At 38.0% G+C, this 21,524-nt stretch overlaps 1 protein-coding gene across 2 annotated transcripts; it reads left to right on the top strand.

Moving 5' to 3' along the window:
* Positions 1-6,071: 6,071 nt before the first annotated feature.
* On the top strand, positions 6,072-19,081 carry LOC139312559 (cytochrome P450 2C14-like). Of its 2 annotated transcripts, XM_070937454.1 has the most exons (9): positions 6,073-6,342; positions 11,241-11,403; positions 12,595-12,744; positions 14,210-14,370; positions 14,894-15,070; positions 15,830-15,971; positions 17,068-17,255; positions 17,534-17,675; positions 17,803-19,076. In XM_070937454.1, exons 1-9 carry the CDS (start codon positions 6,169-6,171, stop codon positions 18,000-18,002), a joined length of 1,497 nt encoding a protein of 498 aa, XP_070793555.1. In that variant the 5' UTR covers positions 6,073-6,168; the 3' UTR covers positions 18,003-19,076. The 2 variants fall into 2 exon arrangements, with proteins under 2 accessions (XP_070793556.1, XP_070793555.1); XM_070937455.1 differs by lacking the exon at positions 17,534-17,675 and having other exon boundaries at positions 6,072-6,342; positions 17,803-19,081.
* Positions 19,082-21,524: the final 2,443 nt, after the last annotated feature.

Raw genomic sequence — 21,524 nt, forward strand, 5'->3', positions numbered from 1 at the left:
ATTGATAATGTATCATGTATATATTAAATTATAAAGCAATATATATTTTGATGATGACCAAAGCATATATGTAAAGTATGGTGTGGGTAGGTTGGTGGTGGGAATTCGTTATGTCTTTGTAATGTCTTTGTATTTTTTGTATTGTCTTTATATCTATGTTTAAAACTCAATAAAAAAAAAAAAACATTTCTTTTCCAGCAGGCCGGCCTGGCCTAACCTCTCTTTTAAACTTTTTAAAATTTTTTAAAAATTTTAAAATTTTAAAATTTTAAATTTGTCTTATGAATTTGGGGTGTTTTAAATTTTGTTTTCCGGGCCAATTATTTAATTGTATTTTAATGGTTTTTTAAAATTTGTATTATATGTATTTTATTTGGTTGTTCACCGCTCTGAGTCCTTCGGGAGTAGGGCGGTATACAAATTCAATAAATAATAATAATAATAATAATAATAATAATAATAATAATAATAATAATAATAATAATAATAATAATAATGACTTCTGACTACTCTTTTGTACCTTGTGAACTCTTGGTTGCCCCAGCAATGGACTACAGATACGCTGACTCCTGTTTCTAGAAGTGATAAGAAACTTGGCAGGCATTCGGACAGCAGCTGCCAGAACGTTTCTCTGCCAAAGGATTCAGGTCGGCTTGTGAAAATAAATTTTTGAGAGACGGTTTTTGCTCGTGTGTCTGCCTATTTATTTATTTTTTATTTATTTATTTATTTTATTAAATTTCTATACCGCCCTTCTCCCGAAGGACTCAGGGCAGTGAACAGCCAGAAGATAAAACACAGAGATACAAAAATGTAAAATATATTAAAAACGAATTAAATAATTTGGCTGAATTTAAAATACCCCATTATTTAAACAGATTAAAATTTGTATTTAAAAATTTATATTTAAAAGGGGAGAAGGTTTAGGCCAGGCCAGCTTGATGAAAGAAAAACGTTTTAAGCGTGCGACGGAAGGTGCGCAGATCCGGGATCCTCCGTATCTCCGGGGGGAGCTCGTTCCAGATCGTAGGTGCCCCCACACAGAAGGCTCTCTCCCTAGGGGCCGCCAGTTGACATTGTTTGGCCGACGGCACCTGGAGGAGCCCCTCTCTATGGGAGCGTACTGGTCGGTGAGAGGCTACTACTGGCATAAGGCGGTCTCATAGATACCCCGGTCCTCAGCCATGGAGCGCTCTAAAGGTGGTAACCAAAACCTTGAAGCGCACCTGGAAGACCACTGGGAGACAGTGCAGCTTGCGCAGGAAGGGGGTCACTCCCATAACCACCGGCGTGGCTGCATTCTGGACCAGCTGGAGCCTCCGGGTGCTCCTCAAGGGGAGCCCTATGTAGAGAGCATTGCAGTAGTCCAGGCGGGAAGTGACGAGGGCATGAGTGACCGTATTTAATGAGTCCCGATCTAGAAAGGGACACAACTGGCGAATCAGGCGAACCTGATAAAACGCCCTCCTGGCCACAGCTGTCAAGTGCTCTTCTAAAGACAGCTGTGAGTCCAGGAGGACTCCCAAATTGCGAGCCCTCTCCGTGAGGGCCAACGACTCACCCCCAATAGTCAGTGATGGCACCAACTGACTATATCGGGATGTCGGAAACCACAGCCACTCGGTCTTGGATGGGTTGAGCCTGAGTCTGTTCCTCCCCATCCAGATCCGTACAGCCTCCAGGCACTGGGACATCACTTCAAGGGCATCATTGGGGTGGTCCGGGATGGAGATGTACAGCTGGGTGTCATCAGCGTACTGATGGTACTTCACCCCGAAACCATTGTGAAGTCATTCACAAGTCCAAGCCTTAATTCCAAGAGATATCCCATCCGCAGCTCACAATATGCAGTTTTTGTCCGTCACAGAGCCTGCAGAGCAACCCCACCCACTTTTATCCCCTGTGGGGCATGGCTCAGTGACTCAGCAATCTCTGGCCCTTCCACGCCTCTTCCTTTGCTGCACACGCCTCTCCCTCCGACGCTGCCTGGGATCAATCCAAGATTAAGTTTTGTCACTCTCTATTAATGGGAGCTCCGACATGCCTTCCTCCTGGTCTTCTGCTGGAACCTGAGGCGTTGCCAGAAAGGAGGGTCCTGGAGAGGGAGGCCTTGTCAGTTTCTCCCCATCACTTTCAGAGTCATCTTCCTCCATGAGGACAGGCTCGGGAGCCGGAGTCACAACAAAGCCATTGATGAACTGAAATGCCAATACTCAGTTGTGTTAGTAGAAATGACATAGAAAATTAACCTTCCATTGCATAAGAGACAGCAAAGAGAGGGCATGTGGCCACATTTCATAAATTGAGAACTGCAGAAATGAATAAACTTGTCATCAAGCCATGTTAGACTTGACCCCAGGCCCTATTATGTGTGGTCTTGTTTAGCAATGCACATTAGGCAAGACAGGACTTTGTTTCCTAAACCAGGGGTCAGCAACCTGCGGCTCTGGAGCCCCACCTGTATGTGATTTATTGAGCTTTTCAATTCCTGGTAGGCCAACCATGGATAAATCCAAGAAAATAAAAATTTCAGAAGAAAACAGAACATTTAATTCAACGACATAGACTAGTTTTGTGGCCGCTCAAGAAATAGTCAAGCAAGGGAAGGGTTTTGTGGCTCCTGGGATTTTCTTTTCTGTGGGAAATGGGTCCAAATGGCTCTTTGAGTGTTTAAGATTGCAGACCCCTGCCCTAAACAAACAACCCAATACTCATTTACAGATGGTATTAATGCCATAGAGTTGATATTTTATGGTAGAGCATGTTGTAGTTTGGAAAACACCTATACAGGTAGTCCTCGACTTACAACCACAATTGAGCCCAAAATTTCTGTTGTTAAGTGAGAAATTTGTTAAGTGAGTTTTTCCCCATTTTACAACCTTTCTTGCCACAGTTGTTAAATGAATCAGTGTAGTTGATAAGTTAGTAACCCGGTTGTTAAGTGAATCTGGGTCCCCCACTGACTTTGTGTGACAGAAGGTCGCAGAATGTGATCAAATGAACCAGTTGCCAAGCATCTGAATTTTGATCACATGTTCATAGGGATGCTGCAAAAGTCGTAACTGTGAGAAAATGTTCACGTCACATTTTTCAGTCCCGTTGTAACTTTGAATGATCACTAAATGAACTGTTGTAAGTCGAGGACTACCTGCGTTTCTAAACTTTGGGTCGATGTACTCAGGTCGATGTGTGTCCTGATTACTATTTACCTTCAGTTTTAATATGATTGGTTAATTCTGAATACAGCCACATCCTTACTTATAAGATGGTGTTATTCTATCTTTTTATTGTTATTTTGCACTCTAAAAGATTATTATTTTTTAATTATACAGCTTATATGTTATATAAAATGTATATAAATAAGGCATATAAAAATATCAGCTGCAAACTCCGTGTGGCATCAGGAAGGGCATCTGACCAGTAAACACTCAGCTCCATCTAGCTGCCCCAACTCTACCCTGAATTAAGGGATTACCCAGTTGTAAAAAAGGAGTTTTTATATATTATATCAAAGATGGCAAAAAAAAATTCTGAAATGTTCTGATTTTTTTACATCTCAAAAACCTGGCATGTTAACAGGGGTGTGTAGACTCTTTATATTCACTGTAGCTATAATCTAATTTTAGTAGTTTTCATAAAACTACTGCTTATAAAATCTAGATGAATGATTTCGAAAATCTGTCTAGCTGTAAACATGTGAAAAACCTGACCTGGACTTTGTGACTGTGGAACCCTACATCCAGGCAGTGGCAAAAGCAGTGGCTGTTTGGAATCTTGAAAACTTCTCTGCTGGGTTTCTCTGCTCTCAAATTTCAGTAGTAAGTAAATACCAGCAAATGTGGTAGTCAGAGGCAGTCTGAGACCTCTCAGGATATTCTTCAAATATTTTGGATCGCCTGAAGTTTCCAAACATTATTAATTAAGATAACCCAATTTAAAATCAATTTAAAATTTAACTCAGGCCAGCCCAGGGAACCACAGCCACTCAGTCTTGGAAGGGCTGAGCTTGAGCCTGTGTCTCCCCATCCAGATCCGCACAGTCTCCAGCACCGGGACATCACTTCAAGGGCATAGTTGGGGTGGCCTGGGGTGGAGATGTACAGCTGGGTGTCATCAGCGTACTGATGGTACTTCCCCCAAAGCCACGGATGATCTCGCCCAGCGGCTTCACATAAATGTTGAACAGAAGGGGCGAGAGGACTGACCCCTGAGGCACTCCACATATAAGAGGCCTCGAGGTCGACCTCTGCCCCCTGCCAACACGAACTGCGACCGGTCTAAGAGAAAGGAGGAGAACCACCATAACACGGTGCCCCCCATCCCCAACTCTTCCAACTGGTGCAGCATGATACCATGGTCGATGGTATCAAAAGCCGCTGAGAGATCTAACAGGGCCAGAACAGAGGAGCAACCCCTGTCCAGAGATCATCTACCAATGCGACCAATGCCGTTTCCGTGCTGTGCTCGGGCCTGAAACCTGACTGGAACGGATCTAGATATGACGTTTCCTCCAGGTACTGTGGAAACTGTCGTGCGACCACACTCTCGACAACCTTCGCAACAAAGCGAAGGTTGGAGACTGGATGATAATTAGCCAATACTGTCGGGTCCAGGGAAGGCTTCTTGAGGAGAGGCCTCACCACCACCTCTTTCAAGGCTATGGGGAAGTAACCCTCACTCAACGAAGTGTTAATAATTCCCTGGAGCCAGCCTCGTGTAACCTCCCGGGAAGCCAGTACTAACCAGGAGGGACACGGATCCAGTAAACATGTGGCCGCACTAAGTCTCCCCAGAATCCTGTCCACATCATCAGGGGTCACAGAGTCAAACTCTTCCCAGATAACGTTCTCAAGACTATTCCTCGCTTGCCCGAATCTACCCAGTCAGAGTCCAAATCCCCCCAGATCTGAGCGATTTTGTCATAAAGATATTGTCCGAAATCCTCAGCCCTGCCTTCCAGGGGGTCCTTCTGCACTCCCGGGTGGAACAGGGAGCGGGTCACCCTGAACAAGGTGGCCGGACGATTCTCTGATGATGCAATAAGAGCGGAAAAGTAATTAAACGTTGCTGCTTTTATCGCCACTAAGTAGGTCTTAATATGCGACCTTACCAGTGTTCGGTCAGATTCAGCGAGACTGGCCCTCCAACCGTTCTCTAGGCATCTTTTCTGGCGTTTCATTTCCCTCAGGTCCTCAGTGAACCAAGGAGCCGCGAGGGATCAACACCGGGTCAGAGGCCGCAAAGGCACTACTCGATCCAAGGCCCCACCAGCCATCCGATTCCAGGCAGCCACCAGGTCCTCGGCCAAGTCGGATGCCAGATCTTCAGGAAATGGCCCAAGCTTCATCTGGAACCTATCAGGATCCATCAGGCGCCTGGGGCGGACCCACCTAATTGGCTCCGCCTCCCTGTGGGGGGGTGTAGCAGTTCGAAGGTCCAGACGAAGGAGTGAGTGATCTGACCATGCCATGGTTTTCATGTCTATATCCACTATAATAAGACCACTCAACCACTGGTCAGAGACAAAAATCAAATCCAGAGTGTGTCCCCCCTGTGAGTGGGGTCATGAACTAACTGGGTCAGGTCCATGGCCGTCATGGAAGCCACCCAGAGTCTAAGGGAGAAACAACCTAGAACTAAGGATAAATTTTGTAACAGTGAGAACAATTAACTAGTGGAACATCTTGCCTTCAGAAGTTCTGAATGCTCCATCACTGGAGGCTTTTAAGAAGTGACTGGACAGCCACTTGTCTGGAATTGAATAAGGTCTTCTGCTTGTGCAGGGGGTTGGACTAGAAGAACTCTAAGGTCCCTTCCAACTTTGTTATTCTGTTATTATTATTTTCTTCTGAAAGGATTTTTTATCTTGGATAGTTATATAAAAGGCAAATGTCCATGTTTTCAACCCAATTTATATATACTCCATATTGTTGCATCAAATGTACAAAAACAAGAACTTATTTGAACCCAGAGTCCAAAGGTAGAGATGTTAGTAAATAATTACCCTGCATTGATAGCAATAAAAGAACACATTGATTTAAAAAAAAAAGGATTAGAGAAAATATGTTATTTAAATGTGATTGGGACTCCAGTTAGACTTCTTCTGTCAATCTTGTCTCATTTAAACAGTTTCTAGGCATTTTGAAAAGGAAAAGAACTCAGAAGAGGATGGAGCTGACATGGACAGGAGTTCTGCTTCTTCTCTGTATATTTTTCACCCTTATCTCATCTTTCAAAATGTACAAGAAAAAAGGGCAGCTGCCCCCTGGACCTACTCCATGGCCTATTCTGGGGAACCTCTTTCAGCGAGATGTACTACCTTTGTATAAACATTATCAAAAGGTAAGGCTAGTTAACTATTGTACCTCTTCCAAGTTTCTGATGATTACTTTGAAAGATACCTATACCTTCTTTAATTGTATTAGTTTGATTTACTCTATAAACAACCCATTTTATTTGGGGCTCATGTGTATCTTCAATGTGAATTATAGTATAAAGTCACCTTGTAACAATCTGATAAAACTGCAGTGGAGGTTTCAAAGTTCATTAAAATATATAGTAACAAGAAAAATGTTAGAAAAATAAATCTATGAGCCTCAAATTTGTATCATTTGTATCATTTGAATTACCATCAAATTCACTTAATTCACAAATTTCTCTTCTTCCTCTAGCTACCCTGTTTGATTCCAGGTTGCTGAAATACAGATACAACTTCTGTCCTAATAAACCTCATCTGGGCTGCAAAAATCAAATGATCACTAGATGCCAACAAAGGCATACAGTAACTCAAACTCTTTCCTACAGTATTAGGGAAATCCAGTCCCTTGAAGCCGATTTAGGTTACCAGAGATGGTTTATCTTCATGAATCGTAGCATTTTGTTCCTGTTTCTATCCTTCAAATGAATCAATTATTCTCTTCCATGCAGTTTTTTCATCTGTAACCTTTTTTTTTTGTGTAAAAAAAACAAACAGCCCATTAGTACACTTCTACTTCAGTGACCCTCTGTAATATACGTAATTCCTTCCAATTGTTTGAAGCACTCCTATATATTCTTTCCTTATATCCACTTTCCATTCAGGCTTTTGGGAAATTGATCTACTGTAAATGTTACTGAATGTTATGAAATATGTCAATTTTTCTTTTTGCAATACTTTTGCAATACTCTTAGCTTTTTCACTTCTTTCCTTTTCTTCTGAGTCCATTTTGTCATGGCCTGTCCTTATGGATTTCTTTATTTATAGCAATAGCTCTTAGACTAACATACCGTTTCACAGTGCTTTACAGCCCTCTCTACTGGTTTACAGAGTCAGCATATTGCCCCCAACAATCTGGGTCCTCATTTTACCACCTCAGAAAGATGGAAGGCTGAGTCAACCTTGAGCCTGGTGAGATTCGATCTGCCAAATTGCAGGCAGCTGGCAGTCAGCAGAAGTAACCTGCAGTACTGCATTCTAACCACTGTGCCACCACAGCTCCTAATGCATGAACCAAATACATCAATGGAAGACTTTTGAGCATTAGAGAAAGATAATTCTTACATTTTGAAAAGTCAGTTCAACCTGTGCCTATTCCTTTTCTGTTTCAATTTTTTATTAGTTTATCAAAATATAAAATACAAAGGAAAATAAAAATAATGGGCAACTAGAGGAAGGAAAAAGTGAAGGGAAGAGAAAATGCGAGGTTAAAGGGGAAAAAAAAAAAGCATTGACTTCCAACCCTTTTAAGCACAGTATAAGATAACAAGATTGCATCCTCTTTAACTTTTTTACTTTTGCACATTAGTATACACTAGCCATTTCTATAACAGCAAATTTACCTAATCAGCAAAACCAAAATCAAAGTTTCATTTTCTTTCATCATAGGGACAAAATCCAGAATTTATTTCCAAATAAAAGTAACATAATTAAATATATTATCTTCTTTGAACAAAGCAATCAATTTAACCATCTCTGCTTTCTCTTCCTTGCTGTGGAATTAGTGCAAAGTGCAGAAAAGAGCAACGAAGATGGTCAGGGGACTGGAAGCTAAAACATATAAAGAACAGTTGCTGGGATTGGGTATGTCTAGTTTAATGAAAAGAAGGACCAGGGGAGACATGATAGCAGTGTTCCAATACCTCAGGGGCTGCCACAAAGAAGAGGGAGTCAATCTGTTCTCCAATGCGTCTGAAGGCAGGACAAGAAACAATGGATGGAAACTAATCAAGGAGAGAAGCAACCAAGAAATAAGGAGAAATTTCCTGACAGTTAGAACAATTAATCAGTGGAAAAACTTGCCTCCAAAAGTTGTGAATGCTCCAACACTGGAAGTTTGTCTGAAGTGGTATAGGGCAGGAGTGTCAAACTTGCGATGACACATTGTTGTCACATGATGTATCACAACTTCCCCCCCTTTGCTAAACTGGGGATGGACATGGCCAGCACATGATCATCTGGCCTATGGGCCACAAGTTTGACACCCCTGGTATAGGGTTTTCTGCCTGAGCAGGGGGTTGGACTAGAAGACCTCCAAGGTCTCTTCCAACTCTGTTATTCTGTTTAGTAATATTTCTGTTTGCACTTAATAATCTTTGTAAATTATCACCATTTATATTCAGAAAATTCATTATATCCTTTCAAATTATTTAACTTTTAAAGGGAAAAAAGCACTTTTTCCCATCCATTTTAAAATGTTAAACTTTTCTATAAAAACATTTCTAAAACCAGTAAGCTCTAATACATCTTTTTAAAAATTTCCTCTTAACATACATACTTTAAAATTTGCTTTCAGTAATATTTCACAAGCTTTAAATATTACTCAAAAATTATATATAAAAGAAAAAACAATTTTCAAACTCATTTATAAACACAAAGCACAAACTGCATTACAGCTTTCTTTTAATTACATAGATCAAACCAATAAAAACCCAACTAACTCCAATTATTTCATTAAATTTAAATCATTCCCTCCAAATTATCCTTGTAGAATATTTTTTTTCTTTTTGTATACATCCATTTTCAGAGGCTAAACTTTTTTTTAAGTTAATACATCTTTTTATTTAATTGCCTCTTTACATAGATACCCTCCAATACACTTTCAGTAATATTTTACAAGCTATAGGAATAACTTAAGCATTAAGCATTTTCAAACCCATTTATATTAAAGCTTTCTTTCAGTTACAAATATCAAACAGGTAAAAATCCATCCTGATTCCAATAGACTCATTAAGTTTAAATCACTCCTTCCAGTTTATCTTCATAGAATAAAACCCTTTTTCTTCTTTGGAATGTCCATCAAGTAATTATAAACTTCTCTTTTTCTCAAGGATTTCTCAACCTTGTTAGTATCAATGAAGAAAAAGCCCCAAACTTGTCCTCTTGAAAATTGCAGATTTTCTTGAAACTCTTCTTTCAATTGTGTTGAGAGGTTTATATTTAAACCATCATATTAAAGATTGGTGTCAGATTTATATTCCAAAATTGCAATTGACACCTTTACATTGTCAGCTACTTGTGAAATTGCCTGCGTGGTTTGGTAATTTTCTGCACATAATTGCATCTCTGAAGTAGTTTAAACAGTTTTATTTTAACATCCTTGGAACATAGCTGGTCTGTTTTATTTAAGAATTTTTCAAATACATCTCTAATAATTTGTTCCTCCATCTTCTTAACTACTTCTTTAGTCAAAGAGTAGGGTTTTTTTTTTATGTCACTTAAAAATTGCTGGCCAATCAGGATTCATAAAAATCAGATAGCTTTAACCACCCACAGCAAAATAGACAAGTCACTTAAAAATGGGAATCTAGAACCACAACTATCTACTTTTATATTTCGCCATCAAAGTTAGAATATATATAAAGTTTATTTCGGTCACAGACCAGCAAAAGACTACAATCTATTTACAATAATATTAAAAGGTAATACCAATAACAATAGTAAATAATAACAATAACATACATTGTATCAAGCAGTTTGCATAGTGCCCACATGTACCTGATGGATAAGTGGATAAGTACGTGTATAAATATAGATTCTCTAAAAATTGTTCAAGATATCTATGAAAAATTGGTACAAGAAAACATCTTTAGTCCTGTAACCAAATTTTTCCTTATGGTCTTTGCAGCAGCACAGAATTTTGCTACTGCAAGCGTAGTATCCAGGTTTGTGTCCCGGAGGAGATAGTGTACATTGAAATTGTCTGCCCTCCCTGGTAATCTCTCTAGTAAGGGGAGAATATGAATTGACCTAAAAGCACTGTATAACTCACAGTGCAATAAGATATGTGTGCTATCTTCGACTTCTCCTTTACCACATATACATACTCTGTCCGCTATTGGGGTCTTATTATATCTGTCCTGGAGGAGTGCTGAGGGGAGGATATTAAATCTGGCTCTGAAGAATGCTATTCTATATTTTAAGAAAATCAGGTCCTTTAAATATCCTGATGATTCCCACACATCCTGTTTAATTCTGCTTAATACTGTGGAGAGGCATCCTATTTATTTCTGAATGGAATTCCATGTCTTTTATTCTATTAATGACTATTTGCCTATCTTGGTCAAAGCCTAGGGTTATTAAAAATGTCTGTTTTAAAAAAGATGACTCCACACTTCTTTATTTTAGCTTGCCTTCAGTATATTTCTTCCTTGCTGTTTAACAATAAAGAAATCCCCAAAATGGCACAGATCTTCAAAAAAGAATAACAGGCTAAAGAAAGTCTCTTCTAGCTTAATAAAGATTAATAGTCTTTAAACGTGATTAAGAAATGAATTAAGGTGTGTTATCAGTTGGTTATCTTCACCAAGTCCCAAGGCCTGTCCTTGACATAGCAAATAATAACTTGACCAACTTTAAGAAGTTTTCATCAAAATAGTTTTCAGGCTTAGTTTTATCTTTGCAACACATAACTTTTTTTGTTAATAGTAAAAATAGAACTTCTGCATTTTAGTCCTTTTGTGCTAGTAAGTTAGAAGTATAACCAAAGCACAATTTTATCTGGAGCAGCTCAAGTTATTCTCTGCAAGCTAGGTTCTCCAATCCATAGATACCCATGAAGGCCTACATAACATGGTCAGTCACTCACCAACTAGGAGATAAATGCCATGCATTTGATCATAATCATACTGACGTATTTTGTAGATATTAAAAGTTATTGAAGCTCTGGCAAATTTAAGAAGCATTTCAAAAATACTTTATAATAATTTAACCAAAAATGCTTTGTCACCTAATTAACTGAATTTTCATCTAATTCTACCCTTAGCTTGCTGATAAATATGGACCTATATTTACTGTCTGGAATGGATCAAAACCAATGATTGCTCTTTGTGGGTACGAGGTGGTAAAAGATGCTTTGGTAGATCATTCAGAAGAATTTGGTGGGCGAACTCAAATGCCTGCTAATAGACGAATGTTCCAAAATAAAGGTTGATCCTCTTTCATTTCCTTATTAGTTATTGTTTTTCTTTAATTTTTTGTACAAATTATCTGAACGCCATTAATAATATTGATAGTTGTGAATGATTCACTTGAAATGTCTTGTAAAGATGTAGATTTGATCATGCTTCTTGAAAAAGGAAAAAATGTTTTTTCACCTTTTCCTTTCCACTAGTCACTTCTCAAGTCACTTCACTAGTCACTTCTCAAGATTGTCATTACATGCAAAATAACAGCAACAACAACAAACAATAACAATAATTTGACCTCTAGATTGGTCCTTTGGGAAGACATACAAAATGGTTTACCAACGAAGACACTTTTTGGCTTATGTTATCCGAATTAATGTTGAATATCAATTTCCTGTACCTTCAAAATAGTTTGGATTTTGAAGAAGCAGGATAGGGAAAATATTGATGCCTTTAAGCTTTGATGTTGGAGAAGATTCCAGAGAAGATTCCAGAGAAAACTCTTGAGAATATCATGGATACCCAAGAAAACAAATCATTGAACAAATCAGTCCAAAATTTTCACTCAAAGCACAAATGACTAGACTCAAATGATCATATTTCAGAAAGATTGTGCAATGGCCTACTTCTCTAGAGACAGTTGTAATTGTGGGAAATGCGATAGGAAGGAGAGATGATGGAATTAGTTACAATGATGACAAGTATATCAAAATCCTCAAGAACTAGGTTGGAGAAAGGTTGTCCTGGACAAACTCTATGTGGTTGCTTATAATTGACAGTGACTTGATGGTACATACTGGAACAACCAAGTAAGAGAGCAATTGGAAGTTACTTCTTTTTTGTGAACAAAACCTCTACTATACAAAAATACCTGAACTGAAGCAACTCCCATTTTTCTCTGCTTACTGACAATTGCATCTTAGTATAGAATTCTGTCCATGACTGGTCTAGGGACCTGTCCCTATCCATATCACACTTATAGTAACTTGTGACATGATTTCCACAACCTCATTCATTCTTCTCTTAATATGAGAGCACCCAAGAATGAATAGATGAAAACCGTACAGTTCATCTAATTAGTAATTCAAGCACGAAGGCTTGTTTATTTTAAAAATGGTGTGGGGAAAATTGTAATGTATAATTTTTTCCCCTTCTGCAAAATTTGAGAACTGATATAACATTGTGATCTGTTTCCTGTGTCTTTGGTTTCAGGTCTGACCACTACTGATGAGAAGAAATGGAGGGAACTGCGACGGTTCACACTGTCCACTTTGCGAGATTTTGGGATGGGGAAGAAAAGAATGTCTGAGAGGGTGCAGGAGGAAGCCCTTTGTCTGGTGGAGGAAATGGCTACCACAAAAGGTTAAAAAAAAAAAGAATCTGAAAAGGATTTGTTGTATTATGTGAAGTTGCAGGAAAACTAGATTGTAAACTTAAACTCAAATCCTCTGCACTTAAATACACAAAATAAAGAAAAATTTAGATAGGCAGTGAATGCCCCCCCTCCCTTTTATTTTCTCAGTATTGTTCAGAAGCAAAGGGAAAAGTAATAGAGCTGTTTCTCCCTCTTTTCTATCCAATGTCAGCTTTTGGCTTAATAAAATTACAACCTTGCCAAGAAGTACTGAAATCTTACTGTAGCTGCAGCACTGAGAGATCAGAAATACTAGGAAGTTGTTTAATGGGGGTAATTATGGTTTTATAAAATTAGAACTTTGGCCAAAACTAGTGAAATGTTAGGCTGAATGCAGTAACACATATCAAACCAATTCAGAAACCAGCAAAAAACTTAATGGACAGGTAAACTAAGGAAGGTAAGGAACACACGCATAAGAATAGGTTCTGTAAAGGACAGAGATCTGTAAGGCAACATGGATTTGAATTAAAGGGCCACAAATAGAATTTATTCAGGGAGTTGAAGCAGCTTTGAAAGCCATCTTTGTGGCCATGTCTCTTCTGGATGGCGCTAAAAAATAAATAGCAAAAAAAGTGTATTGGATTTAAAAAAAAAATATTTCGGTATGTTAGAAGGAGAGAGGGATGGAGGAAACAGTGTGCTTGGTTAAAACTTAAAAAAGAAGCAAAAAGTTTCTTGTAAAAATCACTTAAACGTAATGCTATATTAAACTATATTAGGCCAGGCAAAATCAGCAGCCAGCAAAGGTAGATAGGTAATTTAAAGGCAGAAATGAAACAATGGGGAGTTTGCATGAGGGTGGAGAACTGAAAGGCACCGTGGATCTGAAGTAAGGGGTGCTTACTTTGCTGTTTCCAGAGCGGCTGCGCAGGCCAGATATAAGCACCCCACAGGCCAGATCTAGCTCTTGGGCCTTGAGTTTGACACCCTGATTTAGTGAATTGTGGCACCTTTGAATATAATCTTTAATGGACAAATAAGAAGAGAGAAATATAGAAAGAAAACAGGAAAAGAGTGAGTTTAGAAGGAGGAAGGGAGGGTGCGACATGAGAGCTCAGTTAAAACAGAAGGCAGAACCTTTGAAGAGATGAAAACCAGAAGGGACAAGGTGGAAAAAACAGCCATGAGCAGGAAAATGCAAAGGAAGGAGTGAGAAAACACTTCTTGACTGAAGAAGACAGCAAATAAGTTTGTGAAGAAATTCTAGTGGTAACAAGGTCAAAGTGGTTACAGGATTTTGATAGTGTGTTTATATTCCATTCTTAGAAAAGAAGGAAAAGAATAATAATTATAATAATTATAATTTCTCTGAACTGAATCACTTTCTTTTGCAGTTTTGAGGTGAGATTTGACAAAGGGAAGATCCACATTCCCACTCATAAACATCTTTTTTTTTTTTTTTTCCTTCAGGGCAGCCTTTTGACCCGAGAAGAATTTTTGCAAGTGCTGTTTCTAATGTGATCTGTGCAGTCGTTTTTGGCAATCGATTTGATTACAAAGATAAAACCTTCATAGAGAACCAGAGGATTATTGAGTCTCAACTACGACATTCTGTTAGTTTCTTAGGACTGGTATGTTAATCTACCTGATCCTCTTCTTGTTATGAACCCCCATTTTAATTAGTAGTGTGTTTGTGAGTGCAAATGTCGAAGTCAGAAATGTAAAGATTAGATTTGATGAGCTACTAAGCAGGAGAAGGCAAATCTAGACATCCAAGCATAAATTGGTTGCCAGCAAAATCTCTCCTGGTTGGGTTTATTTCGTAGGGAACCATTTCCTTCTCTCGTAACTCCTTTTGGCCATGTCAGATTTTGGACAGATATATCTCTTCTTATCATGCAATTGTTAGACAGCCCCCCTATCTTTATGCACACAGCCAGTTTCTATCTTTGTCTCTTGGAGGACTTTGGCCATTTTCATCATTATTCCTTTGTGGAAGAGATAAGGGAGGCTAGGAAAGCAGTGGGAGAATCCCTTGACAGAGTATCAGAGTAACAATATCCGAGTGAAAGCTATTCTCTGAATATTTGGGGTATTAATCCTCCACCATAAAGGTGTAATCAGCTATAGTATTTAATGTGAACTCTATAACAGGTATACAATACATTTCCGAAAATAGTGGAATTCTTTCCTGGGCCACACAAAAACATTTTTGCTGAGACTGACGGTGTCCTTGATTATGTCCGTGAGAATGTGGATTTGCACCAAAAGACACTGGATCCCCAGAACCTGCGTGACTATATCGATTGCTTCCTTCTTAGACTGGAGAAGGTAGGTATAAATACCATATCTGCATAATTGTTTAAATATCTCTATTATGCATCCAAGATGGAACTAGTTCATCGTATATGAAGAAGTATGGAAATATTTATCCCCCCCCCATTCATTGCCATTTGTTGGCATATATTACTATTCCAGGCATAATTGTTGCTAAAGGTATCCATTCAATTCTGAAAATTAGGTCAAACAATAGAAATGAACTCTGTTAACTTTAAGACCGCAGAATTCTCCTTCAAAAAATGAGTATGCATAAGTATTTTCTTCCCATGCTGATTTAAATTTTAGAAGGTATTTCTTTAGAGATCTACAATCACAATAGGTGATATAAAAATAATTAAGTAGTGTTTTCTAGAATCCTCTTGTAGAAGCAATTTCTATTAGGATTAGTCTGTCAGATGTAACAAATAAATTTCTATGGAACAGATTCAATTCTCTTTTCCAAGCATACATCTTAGGAATTGCTTAGGCCAGCTCCAACAACATTAGTCAAAAGCAGAGTATCAATTCTTGTGGTAAATATTTAATGGGTAGATCAGATAGGCAAGCTATTTCTTCCTCTGCATGAAATAGTGATTCCAGAAATACCTTAGAATTGAAGACCTTTTCTATACAGTATATTCTAAAGTCACCCTGGCTGAATTACATTTCCCTTAATTGAAAGAGACACTATGAAGAGATTCATGAATTAGTTTATTTCAATTTCAAGTAGAATTTTTTGTTCTTTTGTTTATCTTTCCATTTTATTTTTAGGACCAGTACCCATCTGAGGGTATCTACACTCTTGAAGATCTTGTGATTATTGTGTTTGGACTCTTTATTGCTGGGACAGTAACCACAAGCAACGCTTTGCTTTGCAGCCTTCTAGCGATGGCTAAATTGCCACACATTCAAGGTATAAAAATACCCACAAATATATAAAGGTGTTGGTACTCCTAGGGTTGCCAGTATTAATGCTAAGAAAGTAATGATGGTGTTTAAAGAAAACATATTTTTTAAAGAAAAAAGAAAATAAAGATGCAATTGACTAAAGTAAACTCATTGCAACTGAATTTCTGCATTTTTCCTAGGAACATTTGGGAAGTGTTTTCCCACTGTCTCCTTATAGAATTTTTTTTTTTTTAGATTTCCCAATCTAGCTAACATGCCCTTAGAACAACTGGGTTTCCCATTGAATCTTGAGATTTTATGAAGACAGTTCTAGTGAATTGATTAGATCAGGAAGAGGCAGAAGTGATTGACTGTCTATGGAGATTCTCAGTCATCGAGGTCATGGTTGTCCCAAAGGTGCTTTTTCAGGACTTTCTTGTTTTTTCTTTCTTTGAATGTTTCACTTCACATCCAAGAAGCTTCTTCAGCTCTGATTGGATGTGGGGAATAGAAGGATTTATATTCCTTGCAGACAGCTGCTCATTTGCATCCTTTTAGAGCAGTGTTTCTCAACCTTGGTAGCTTGAAGATGGGTGGACTTCAACTCCCAGAATCCCCCAGCCAGCAGCACTCAGGTGACCCTGAAGACACAGATAAACCTCCATGTGCCTCAATGACTCTCTAAAACAGTGTTTCTCAACCTTGGTAGCTTGAAGATGGGTGGACTTCAACTCCCAGAATTCCCCAGCCAGCAGCGCTGGGGGGATTCTGGGATTCTGGGAGTTGAAGTCCACCCATCTTCAAGCTACCAAGGTTGAGAAACACTGTTTTAGAGAGTCATTGAGGCACATGGAGGTTTATCTGCGTCCTCAGGGTCACCTGAGTAGTGCAAATGGTTCCTGTAGACTGCATTTTTTTCTGGATTCTAGATGAATAGATTTCCAGAAAAACAGGAACCATTTTCACTACTCTACTGAGAAATGACTCTGAGGAGGAGCCATTATCCTGACTAGGACTGTCTTCCCTGAATGTACTTTGGAACACATATTTCTATTCAAATGACTGCAGGTGCTCAGCATGACAAAGTCTGTCGATCTCATCTCAATCTGTTCTTCTCACAGCTAAGGTGCAACAGGAAATTGATGAGGTGGTGGGTACAAATCGCACTCCAAGCATGGAAGACCGGTTGAAGATGCCTTTCACAAATGCCGTTGTTCATGAGGTTCAGCGATATCAGAAAGGGTCCCTTGAAACCTTTCCAAGGGCAACAACTTGTGACATCAAGTTCCATGGTTACACCATTCCCAAGGTATGGTGATACAAGTATTTAAGAAGGTTCTCTAAGGAAGAAAGGAAAGAACGACTTAGATCCTTGATATGCGGGGCAGTTTGAATAAAAGAGCAATTTATGTATGTAAATTGCTCAAAACATATGTATTGAAAGAAATATTTATTCCTTTCCTCCTCATTCTTCAAGGTTCAGCAGATGGCTAGTCACTGCATGTTTTTATTTTAGGCAAAGCAAAGGCACTTTCTTTTCCATATGAAATATTATCATCTAGTGACAGTTTCTTCCTCTCCCTCTAGTGTGTGGCTATTGTGCCAGTTTTCTCCTCTGTACATTTTGACCCTCTTCATTGGGAGACTCCAGAGAAATTCAATCCCAATCATTTTTTGGATGAAAACGGCCAATTCAGGAAAAAGGATGCTTTCATGCCATTCTCAGCAGGTACAAGCCTCTGGAACAGATTGTATTACAAGTTCATATGCTTACCTGTTCCACGTTAGTCTTTTATCAGAGACCATTCCAGCAAGTACTTCCTAAATAACCTCTGTTTTCTTCATTGCTGTTGTAGGGAAGAGGGCCTGTCCAGGGGAGGCCCTGGCTAGGATGGAGCTGTTCCTGTTCTTCAGTGCTTTGCTCCAGAATTTCACCTTCTCTCTGGTTGGGGACACCAAAGATACGGATGTAATGTCTTTGTATATGGACTTCAGAAATAATAAATATCCCCTTATACGAGCTGTTAAACGTTCAGTGGACACTTGTGGTCAATAATTAGGAGAAAGAATCTACATTAATAGATACTCAAATAAAGCATGTGGGATGGCTATTACATTTAAAGGCAATCTTAACAATGATGTGGAATAAAAATATAATAATGTTTATAGCAAAGGTAGCTACTCTGACTTCTTATCTGAGTACATATTTTGGCACAATTAACAATACTTCTGAAATTCTTAATAGCTTTTTTTCTTAAACTAAATTCATCAAACTTTCAATATATAATCTGTACTGGAGATTTAACCATACAAGGGTCTCAGTTAGAAGTATTATTGCAAATTGATGTTGTGGACTAATCTATATTTGAAGGTAACAAGGAAGATCTTGTATTGTACACTTTGGCTAAATGCGAGATTGAGTCATCTTCTGTTGTTATCTAATGGTTGTTTAAAAGACTGACAGACTGAATATTGTATATGATTGAACTATAATATTTGCTATATCTAATCTCTGCCTACAAAATGGAATTAATCAACAACCTAGTTACATGAATCTTACACAGATACATTATACAGAATGCCCTCAAGGATATCTTTGTTGTAATTATAGAATTTGGTGATGGTTAAAAACTTTTTGGTGACCAAAATAAAAAAAATACTCTTCAAAAATATTTCAAATTCAATGTGATTCTTTGAACAAATTGATCTTTGATCTTCTTTTATTCTTTTCTGCTAGCTTTTTAAAATTTGAAATTATTTGAATTAAACCAGGTTGTCCTCAAATCAGAGACCAACTGCATGAAGCCCATATGTTGAATGTTTGAGGGTCTCCACTTCTCTGCCAGAAACCACAGTTTACCCATCATACCATCAACTAGAATTGCCAGGTGTCCACTATTTGAGCAGACAGTCCACTTTTTTCACATTATGTTCACTATTTTTTTTCACAAAATAGAGGACATTTTTTTTATTCAAAAGCTTTATGATGAAATGGTACGTAATCTAAAGCTGTACAGTCTAAGAGAATAAGGATAGGAGAATCGCGTTTTGTCTTTTTCTCATAAGTTAGAATGAGACAAAGATCGAATATCCATTGAACTCGATTCTCCGAAAAAATTAATGATGAGATTAAAATAAATATATATTATAAAATTATGTACAGTTCACATTTTTAAAATGTATTGTAGCTTGTGTCAACTGACCTAAAATGGCGTCGAGTGATGAGAGCGACAGCGGCGAGATTTCAAATTCTTTAAAACGAAAGAGAGGAGTGTGCAAATACACCAAAGACTGGGAAGCTACTTTTGTATGGATTACCAACAACGAAACCGACAGAACAAATACGACAGCCTACTGTAAATTGTGTCAGAAATCGTTCACAATTGAATATAATGGTATAAAAGCTGTCACATAGCATGCAAGCACAAAAAATCATTTAGATAAGGAGAAAATAGCTTCCAGCAACAAGCGAATCAATTCATTTTTCATTGTTAAAGACTCCTCTTTCAGTGAGAAAGTGACTGTAGCTGAAATGGCTGAAACTTACCATGGGATCAAACACCATATTTCTTTCCTGGCTCAAGATTGCGGTATTAAGTTAATGAAGCAAATTTTTGATGATTCAGAAATTGTAAAAAAGATGTCTTGTGGAAGAACCAAATCATCAGCTATTGTCAATGAGGTTTTGTATCCTTTTTCTATTGAGTTGGTTCTCAATGATCTTAAAACTGGAATTCCATTTTCTCTCTCCACTGACGCATCAAACAAGGGAAATCGCAAAATGTATCCCGTTGTTGCACAATATTTTACTTGTGAAGAAGGACTGTGTGTGAAAATTTTAGACTTTTATGAGGATTCTTTCGAAGATTCTACATCAATAAAAAATCAGCTGTGTCGAGTTCTTAGTGATAACGAATTGGAAATAAATAATGTTTCAGCTTACTCAGCAGATAATGCATCGGTCAATTATGGAGTGAACAAATCTGTTTACCAAAAATTATTGCTGGAAAATGACAATATTGTAGCTGCTCATTGCAATAATCACATTTTACACAACAGCGCAAAAAATGCATTAAAGCAGTTATCTTTTGAAATTGAAAATATAGTGCTGAAGGTTTTGCCGAATTTTCGAATTCTGCAAACAAACGAGAAGAGTTGAAATCATTTTTTGAGTTTTTTGAGTCAGAATTCCATGAAGTTTTGCGCCATGTTCCAACACATTGGTTAAGTTTGTTTAAAGCAGTCGAAAGACTTCTTTTAAACTGGATACCTCAAAAATCGTATTTTATTTCTCTTGGATCTGATGAGTGCCATAAGGTTATCTGGAACCATATTTTGGATCAGGAAAATGAACTTGCAAAGGACGATGAACCAACAATTTCAGAATTGTATTTATATTTCACGCACTTCTTCATGTCAATAATGCAAGACACCCTACTGAAGCTGGAAAGCAAGAAAATTCTTGCATGTGAACTTCACATTATCATGTGTAAGTTGCGTGATTGTTTGCAAAAAAAATACAATGAGCAGTTTTTTGGAATGAAAGTTTTATTTGCCTTACATAAAAAACATTTGCCTGAGAATGCCGTGCAAAAGTTCAAGAAAGAAGCCATCAACGTGTATCAAAGAGCCATTGCGTATCTAGAAAAGTGGTATAATTTCACCGATTCAGTATATGAGACACTAAGTTGTTTCAATCTAATTGATTGCAATAATCCTCCAACTTTAGAAGAAATGACGAACATCTGGTTATTATCACCATGGCGAGAAGAACTCTTCGATGAAATTTCTGCCTTAGAAGAAGTTCGTGTTCATCTGCAGGGCGATTCATCCCTTGATAAGTGGACGTACTTTTTCAAGAAAGAGCCAGCTCCGAGTTTACTGAAACTGTTCCAGTATTGTGCATCAATTACGGTATCAAATGCAAACGTTGAACGAATTTTCAGCGTCATGGGAAATTTGTGGACTGATGAACATAACCGACTGCTTGTACCATCAGTTCAAAGTGAACTTTGTATATTTTTTAATATTTCTCAATGTTGTACTGAAATTAAAGACTTATTCCTTAAACACAAAGAATTGATCAAAGCTGCGCAGTCAGATAAAAAATACACACGACAGCAAAGTAAAATGTAATTTAATATTTTACATATTATTATAATATATTTGATGTTTTGAATTTTAAGTAAAGTTTTGAAGTGATTATTTTAATATGTGTTAAAATGTTTGTAAGAAAATATATAATTTAATTGTAATTTTTTTTTATTTTTTTACTACTTAACCCCTCCCCCCCCGCTTGTCCGCTATTTTTTGGAAGCAGACCTGGCAACCCTAACCATCACACATCTGGTTTGGTGTAGGCACTTGGTAGTTAAGTGGTGACCCCCCTGGTCTGTTGTGATCCTCTCTAAATTCCCTGAGACAGAAGCTGAAGAGGCAGATGAACTGTGCTGTTGATCTGAAGAGTTGACCACCAAATAAACATTTGAGATTGTTCTAGATGACAGTGAGCAGAACAATGTGTATTTGTGTGTGTGTGTGTGTGTGTGTGTGTGTGTATGTGTGTGTGTGTGTGTGT

The sequence above is a fragment of the Pituophis catenifer genome, unplaced genomic scaffold, assembly GCF_029215685.1.
Source record: "Pituophis catenifer annectens isolate HBS135680 unplaced genomic scaffold, rPitCat1.0.hap2 SCAF_2, whole genome shotgun sequence".
Classification (NCBI taxonomy): domain Eukaryota; kingdom Metazoa; phylum Chordata; class Lepidosauria; order Squamata; family Colubridae; genus Pituophis; species Pituophis catenifer.

What these genes read in the sequence shown, in the direction of transcription:
- LOC139312559 (XM_070937454.1), top strand. Translation starts at nt 6,169, where the DNA reads ATGGAGCTGACATGGACAGGAGTTCTGCTTCTTCTCTGTATATTTTTC. An exon ending in CTGTTAGTTTCTTAGGACTG is followed by an intron (nt 14,371 to 14,893) that starts GTATGTTAATCT and finishes ACTCTATAACAG; the next exon opens with GTATACAATACATTTCCGAA. An exon ending in TCCTTCTTAGACTGGAGAAG is followed by an intron (nt 15,071 to 15,829) that starts GTAGGTATAAAT and finishes TTTTATTTTTAG; the next exon opens with GACCAGTACCCATCTGAGGG.